Below are 8,352 nucleotides of genomic sequence, written 5' to 3'. Positions count from 1 at the left end.
ACAAATTAGCTAAAAATTTCTAAAAGTGGTTACAATAAACAATAAATACAAAATAAGAATTTGACCATTATACTTCATATGTGGGGGAGTTAAACCCATATAAACATGTACATCTGAAATCCAATTAAACATCATTTAAAAGGAACAATTCTCTGATTAAAATATTTATTTTCCCAACTTCTTTTTAAGTAGACATAAATATATTTTCAAAATAGATGTTCCTATTTTGTTAATCTTTTTTTTTTTTTTTTAAACATAAATAGTGTCTTCATTGGGAAAGAGTAAAGTGTCAAGGTTTTTTAATTTTTCTTGTCTTTTTAGATTCTCCGCGCTCTGCGATAAGGGCTTCCCGCCTTTAGCGGCAGCCACAGCCCTCCACCACCATGTCCTGGTAGTTCTTCAGCACCACTTTGTCCTGCTCGTCGAGGTAGAGCATGGAGATGGGGCTGAGGTCGGTGGGGACGCAGCACGCCCGGGGAATGTTCGCGTTGACAGAGTTCACCAGAGTCTGCACGATGGCGTGGTTGGTGGAGTTCAAGTGGTCCGCCAGGGGGAAGGGGCACTCCCCCTGGCAGTAGAAAGCGTGGTAGCCCGGGGGCGCCACGATCCAGTCGTTCCAGCCCACGTCGTTGAAGTCCACGTACAGTGGGTGTCGCCGGCAGCTGGACCGGAGCCTCTTCTTCTGCTTGTGGTGCTTGGCCTGGCGACGCACCCGTTTCTCCAGGGTCCGCCCCTTGCCGTCGTGGCTGAACGTCACCAGCAGGGGCCGCAGCCGGGGCCAGCTCCCGGCGTCCTGGTGCAAGGAGCGGCTCACCCGCACGTGCCTCTTGGAGGGCCGGCAACCCCGCGGGTCCAAGTGGACCACCTCGGCCACGAAGCCGTGGTTGGGCTGGCCCTGGGCGGTCCACCTCATGACCGACGGGCTGACGTCGAAGCTCTCCCACCGGCTGGCGTTGTGCCGCACCAGCTTGGTGTCCAGCAGGCGGGTGATGGGCTCGCGGCCGGGGGGCGCCGTCGGCTTGAGGATCTCGTAGACGTTGATGCGGTGGTGGCCGCCGCTGGCGTTGGCGCAGGCCTCGCCCACCTCCTCCCGGTAGATGCGCAGCTCCGCAGAGGTGACCAGCTCCTCCTTCGGGATCGAGTTCAAGTTAAAGACAAATCGGCGTGTCGTCTCCCCTCTGGCTCCGGGCAACTCCTCCAATGGTTCTGTCACGAGAAAAGACATCAGAGCCACGGTCAGACACAACAATACAAGGCTCGTTGGGTAACTTGACCCAACGTGATGCTAAGACACATGAGACGGGTCCAATGTTGATGCAGAAACAAACATCTTGTTCCAGTTAAACGCTGTGCAGTTCGTTAGCTACAATGATAATCAATAGGAATAATTCTATTACCACAATGTGCTTGCACTTTAGATAAAAGGACATACTCGACTCTCTGATCTAACTTTGGCTAATACAATTTCATCTATGTGCCACATCTAAACCCAATCTATATGAAGGACTCATCAAACAGATACAGTAGCTAAACCAGGCCCAGATTCCATTCAAATACAATGTTAGACAGCACGGTGCTGCCTCACAACGTCAATAGGTCCAGGTTCGATCCTATCCTCTGGTGCTGTCTGTGCGGAGTTTGCACATTCTCCCTGTGACCCGTGCGAGATTCCTGCTTTCCTCCCACATTCCCAAGACATGCAGGTTTTTGGGTTAATTGGCTTCTGTACAATTGCCCCCCCATGTGAGAAAGTGGGGTCACGTAGAACTAGTGTGAACGGGTGAGCGATGGTGGGCATGGACCGTGTGGGCTGAAGGGCCTGTATCTGTGCTGTGTCTCCAACATAAACCGAACTAGTATACTTTGCTTCCCATTTTAAGCAGGTTTGTACGCAATCTGAAACATAGAAACATAGAAAATAGGTGCAGGAGTAGGCCATTCGGCCCTTCGAGCCTGCACCACCATTCAATATGATCATCCAGCTCAGTAACCTGTACCTGCCTTCTCTCCATACCCCCTGATCCCTTTAGCCACAAGGGCCACATCTAACTCAAAGAAGGGTCTTGACCCGAAAAGTCACCTATTCCTTTTCTCCAGAGATGCTGCCTGACCTGCCGAGTGACCCCGGCTTTTTGTGTCTATCTTCTCCAGGTTTTGAACGGCTTAGGAACGGATTGCAAACGAGAGGTGTTTCAAGTGGACATGTTTCTTTTAAAGTTTTAAACCCTTCACTATTAGGCAGCGGAAACATTGAGCTCACACTTCTGGTGCACAGTATTTGACTGAGGCCCTTATTTTGCTTCTCAATATCCCTGGCACAGGAATGCTTACAAATTGCAAGGGTATGTCTGTGCAAGGGGATCCAAATTGAATCATGGAGAACTTCACTCAAAGCTGCAAGAATTAGCGACGTTACTTCTGCTCAGCTTGCTGGGTTAGGTCTGGGATTCACACTTGGGGGGGTTTGCAATGCCTCACAGTGGCAGGGACCAAATAATAGCAAAGGGTGGTTGGGGGGGGGGGGGGGGGGGAGAATTAATTCCAATTTGGTCATCTGCAACGAGTCTAAAGGGGTCCCTTGATCGCAAGTACAGTGCAGCACCGGTCCAAACCACATATTCCCTGGACACCACGAAATGCACCAATTGGTAAATACTCTGGTCCATACCAGAGATTGTGCCATATTATGTAATTACTTTTCAAAGGGTTTGCTCCAAGCCATTTTGAAAATAGTTCCAATAACATTGGACGCATGCCACACTGTTTTATTCATTTGCTAACATGCGCATCGTGTACGCGTGTGTTGCAATGTGGAACATGGCTGAGAAATGCTATAAATACGAGGACTTCTTCTAAGAATATATGCTCCGTGCTTTCATAATATGGTGGGGGGGTTTTTTCTCGCACTTGTTTTTAGCTGGGAGTGGCCTCTTCCCCCAAAAATAAACGAACTCCATTTGGCTTCTTGTAATTAAAGATTCAGCGGTTTCTGGACAAAAAAAAAAAAAAATCAAAAGCTGGAATGTGCCTGCCGTCTGGTCTGGATTTGGCCAGGACTGTCCTTTACTTTTTTACAAGACTGGGCAGAAGCTAAAGAATAACTTTAGTGTACTAACAACTTTATGGCCTTGAAGACACCTTAAGTTCCACCACAGGAGATTGGCCTCAGATGCAGTTCTGGGCGACGCGGTGGCACAGCGGTAGAGTTGCTGCCTCACAGCGCCAGGGACCCGGGTTCGATCCTGACTACGGGCGCCGTCTGTATGGAGTTTGTACGTTCTCCCCGTGACCCGCGTGGGTTTACACCGGGCGCTACGGTTTCCTCCCACACTCCAAAGACGTACAGGTTTGTAGGTTAGAAACATAGAAACATAGAAAATAGGTGCAGGAGTAGGCCATTCAGCCCTTCGAGCCTGCACTGCCATTCAATATGATCATGGCTGATCATCCAACTCAGTATCCCGTACCTGCCTTCTCTCCATACCCCCTGATCCCTTTAGCCACAAGGGCCACATCTAACTCCCTCTTAAATATAGCCAATGAACTGGCCTCAACTACCTTCTGTGGCAGAGAATTCCACAGATTCACCACTCTCTGTGTGAAAAAAAACTTTCTCATCTTGGTCCTAAAAGACTTCCCCATTATTCTTAAACTGTGACCCCTTTCTTTGCAGATTGGCTTCGGTAAAAATGTGTAAATTGTCCTTAATTTGCAGGATAGCACTCATGTGCAGGGAGCGCTGGACAGCACAGACTCAGTGGGCCGAAGGGCCTGTTCTGTATTTCTAAACTAAACTTTTCTTTCTGAATGAGGTGGGTGTATTAATGAAGAAGCAAGGAACTGAGATGCTGATTTACGAAAGAAAAGACACAAAGTGCTGGAGTCACTCAGCGGGTCAGGCGGAATTGCTGATGACCATGGATAGGTGACATTTCTCGGGACCTTCCTTCAGGCCGATTTAGTAATACTTGCTTTGGTTTTGTTGAAATTAGGGGAGTGTGGATGGTGATGCAGTATTCTTTCATTGAAACTATTGTGCTCCTGAACCAAGTACACTTGCATGTAATATCCCATTGAAAAACTTTTGAAAGATATTGCTATTGAGGGCGTGCAGCGTAGGTTTACTAGGTTAATTCCCGGAATGGCGGGACTGTCATATGTTGAAAGACTGGAGCGACTAGGCTTGTATACACTGGAATTTAGAAGGATGAGAGGAGATCTTATCAAAACGTATAAGATTATTAAGGGGTTGGACACTTTAGAGGCAGGAAACATGTTCCCAATGTTGGGGGAGTCCAGAACAAGGGGCCACAGTTTAAGAATAAGGGTTAGGCCATTAAGAACTGAGATGAGGAAAAACTTTTTCAGTCAGAGAGTTGTAAATCTGTGGAATTCTCTGCCTCAGAAGGCAGTGGAGGCCAATTCTCTGAATGCATTCAAGAGAGAGCTAGATACAGCTCTTAAGGATAGCGGAGTCAGGGGGTATGGGGAGAAGGCAGGAACGGGTGATCTTTGAGAACGATCAGCCATGATCACATTGAATGGCGGTGCTGGCTCGAAGGGCCGAATGGCCTCCTCCTGCACCTATTGTCTATTGTCTATTGTCTATAAGCAAACGTTGCATCAAACTTGATAGGAATCGACTCTCACATGGGCTCAACTAAGTAATGCTTAAACAAAGAAGGGTCTTGACCCGAAACGTCACCTATTCCTTTTCTCCGGAGATGCTGCCAGCGTTTTGTGTCCAATACATTGCCAAAGGATGTAGTTGAGGCAATGTTTACGACAGGTACATGGACAGGACAGGTTTAGTGGGATATGGGCCAAACGCAGGCAGGTGGAAGTAGCGTGAACAGGACATGTTGGCAGGCGTGGGCAGGTTGAGCCGAAGGTCCTGTTTCCACGCTGTATAACTATGACACTCTGGCTGGCTTGGAGTGAGAATACCAACCAAATATTGCAAAGGATTTTCTCTTTCCCCCACCCTATCACCAGGTAGGCAACTGTCCATGATATGTATATATTTTTTAAAGTACTGAAGCAGGGCAAATAACCCATGTTCAGATCCTGCAGATAACTAATATCAATTAGTGAAAGATAAGTGCAGAAATCGATGCATCTGCCTGCCGGTAAGATGTGCAGGTTTGCAGGCTGATTGGCTTCTGTAAAATTGCCCTCAGGGTGTAGTGAATGAATGAGGAGTGGGGTAAGGTAGAACTGGTGCAAAAAGGTGATGGATAGACAGCAGAGACCCAGGAGTCTAAAGGGTTTGTTTCTGTGGTGTATCTCTAAACCAAACTAAACTAAACTAAACTAACATGTTTTGCTGAAGACAGACACAAAAGTTTGGAGTAACTTAGCGGGTCGGGCAGCATCTCTGGAGAAAATGGATTGGTGACATTTTGGATTGGGACCCTTCCTTAGAATATATTTTGCTTGTCGAAACAAGGATCTACAGATGCAGTTTGCAGCCCGGCGGTATGAACGTCGACTTCTCCAACTTTAGATAGCTCCTCTGTCCCTCCCTTCCCCTCCTGTGGAATTCTCCTCCTGTGGAATTCTCTGCCTCAGAAGGCAGTGGAGGCCAGTTCGTTGGATGCTTTCAAGAGAGAGCTGGATAGAGCTCTTAAGGATAGCGGAGTGAGGGGGTATGGGGAGAAGGCAGGAACGAGGTACTGATTGAGAGTGATCAGCCATGATCGCATTGAATGGCGGTGCTGGCTCGAAGGGCTGAATGGCCTACTCCTGCACCTATTGTCTATTGTCTATTGTCCTCCTTCCCAGATCTCCACCTATATCCTTCCTTTGTCCCGCCCCTCCCTGACATCAGTCTGAAGAAGGGTCTCGACCCGAAACGTCACCCATTCCTTCTCTCCCGAGATGCTGCCTGACCTGCTGAGTTACTCCAGCATTTTGTGAATAAATCGAAGAGTAGGAAGAAACCAGATGCTGGTTTAAACCGAAGATAGACACAAAATAACTCCGCGGGACAGGCAGCATCTCTGGAGAGAAGGAATGGGTGACGTTTCGGGTCGAGACCCCTCTTCAGACTGGTTAGGGATAAGGGAAAACGAGAGATATAAACGATGATGTGGAGAAATAAAGAACAATGAATAAAAGAGGTGCAAAAAAGTAACGATGATAAAGGAAACGAGAAGCTGGTGCGACTTGGGCGGGGGAGGGATGGAGAGAGAGAGGGAATGGCGGGGTTACTTGAAGTTAGAGAAATCAATATTCATACCACTGGGCTGTAAGCTGCCCAAGCGAAGTATGAGATGCTCACGAGATGAAATATGAAATATAAGGTATTTATTCACAAAATGCTGGAGTAACTCAGCAGGTCAGGCAGCAAATATGAAATATAGATAAGCCATGATTGAGTGGCAGAGTAGACTTGATGGGCCGAATGGCCTACTTCTACTGCTCCTATCACTTCCATTTATGAACTTATGAGGAAAGCCTCTTGTCTCAGGTACACTGACCCACGCACCTGGGACAGGAGAGATCTAGATGACATCCCATGGGGAAAATTAAGAAAATAACTGCAGATGCTGGTACAAATCGAAGGTATTTATTTCACAAAATGCTGGAGTAACTCAGCGGGTCAGGCAGCATCTCAGGAGAGAAGGAATGGGTGTCGTTTCGGTGGTCGAGACCCTTCTTTTTCCCATGGGAAGAAAAATAAGCAAAGACTCCTGGAGACACTTAAATGTCCTGTCACCTCTCCACAAACACGAAGCGGACGGCGTGATAAGATAAGCTTCAGGTGTTTGGTGGAGAATAAATAAAGGCCTTCTCCCATTGTCGAGCGTCCTATCTGGCTATGCAAAAATGTGCCCCGCGAACATAAAAACCTGCAAACCATTAACCAGGAAAGGGCCCATGGAACTAATTCCATGATAACGCTGCCACCAGGTCGTCGCCTGACACGGGAAGTTATCTTGGATTTTCTCCACTCGCGAGTCCCGGGGTTGGTGAGAACCACCCACCTAATGTGTGCGAGTAGATTTATTGAGACGGTGGGGAGCTGGGGGAGATAGCACAGGGGGGAGGAGCACAGGGCCTGTTGTACCGGCTTGGAACTCAACTGAGGGGCGCTCTAAGTCCAACGGTCCAATGCAATTCGTAAAACATAGAAACATAGAAAATAGGTGCAGGAGTAGGCCATTCGGCCCTTCGAGCCTGCACCGCCATTCAATATGATCATGGCTGATCATCCAACTCAGTATCCCGTACCTGCCATACACCCTGATCCCTTTAGCCACAAGGGCCACATCTAACTCCCTCTTAAATATAGCCAATGAACTGGCCTCAACTACCTTCTGTGGCAGAGAATTCCACAGATTCACCACTCTCTGTGTGAAAAAAACCTTTCTCATCTCGGTCCTAAAAGACTTCCCCCTTATCCTTAAACTGTGACACCTTGTTCTGGACTTCCCCAACATCGGGAACAATCTTCTTGCATCCAGCCTGTCCAACCCCTTAAGAATGTTGTAAGTTTCTATAAGATCCCCCCTCAATCTTCTAAATTCCAGCGAGTACAAGCCGAGTCCATCCAGTCTTTCTTCATATGAAAGTCCTGCCATCCCAGGAATCTATCTGGTGAACCTTCTCTGTACTCCCTCTATGGCAAGAATGTCTTTCCTCAGATTAGGAGACCAAAACTGTACGCAATACTCCAGGTGTGGTCTCACCAATGCCCTGTACAACTGCAGCAGAACCTCCCTGCTCCTATACTCAAATCCCCTCGCTATGAATGCCAACATACCATTGGCTTTCTTCACTGCCTGCTGCACCTGCACGCCTACTTTCTCCTACATGTATTGGCGAGAACTGAGATTCGAGCAGTAAATCGACCAATTTTCTGCTCCCCCACCCCCCTACAGTCGGTCTGAAGGTGGGTCCTGGCCTGAAACATCTTCTATCCATATTCTCCTGGGATGTCGCCTGACCCTCTGAGTTACTCCAGCACTCTGTGTCTTCTTTTGGAAGCCCAGCATCTGTGTTTCCTCGTTTCTAAACCATTCAGCTGCAGACCAAAATGCCGATGGCAGGTTGCCTCAAAGTAAAGAGTGGGTGTGTGCGTGCATTCAAAGTATCAGAAGAAGAAAGATTCCCGACGCAGAGCGTCACTTGTCCATGTTTTCCAGAGATGCTGCCTGACCCGCTGAGTTACTCCAGCGTTTTGGGGGTTTCTAAAAGCGAGATTCCCCGCACCTGCAGAAACTTGTGTCTCCATTAAAACTATCTGAAGAAGGGTCTCGACCCGAAACGTCGCCCAATTCCTTTCTATCCAGAGATGTTGCCTGTCCCACTGAGTTATTGCAGCGTTTTGTGTCTATCTTCGGTGCA

The 8,352-nt window shown here is 47.9% G+C and overlaps 1 protein-coding gene across 1 annotated transcript in view; it reads right to left on the bottom strand.

Annotated features, from left to right (window-relative positions):
• Positions 1-200: 200 nt before the first annotated feature.
• Positions 201-8,352, bottom strand: part of LOC144597029 (bone morphogenetic protein 2-like) — a 15,732-nt gene continuing 7,580 nt past the window's right edge. The window contains 1 exon segment of the mRNA XM_078405937.1: positions 201-1,206. Within this exon segment, the coding sequence (XP_078262063.1) occupies positions 356-1,206 (851 nt within the window). The 3' untranslated portion in view covers positions 201-355.

This window comes from Rhinoraja longicauda, chromosome 9 (genome assembly GCF_053455715.1).
Source record: "Rhinoraja longicauda isolate Sanriku21f chromosome 9, sRhiLon1.1, whole genome shotgun sequence".
Classification (NCBI taxonomy): Eukaryota; Metazoa; Chordata; class Chondrichthyes; order Rajiformes; family Arhynchobatidae; genus Rhinoraja; species Rhinoraja longicauda.
Note: the sequence above shows the minus strand (reverse complement) of the source record. Positions and strands in the feature narration are given on the sequence as shown.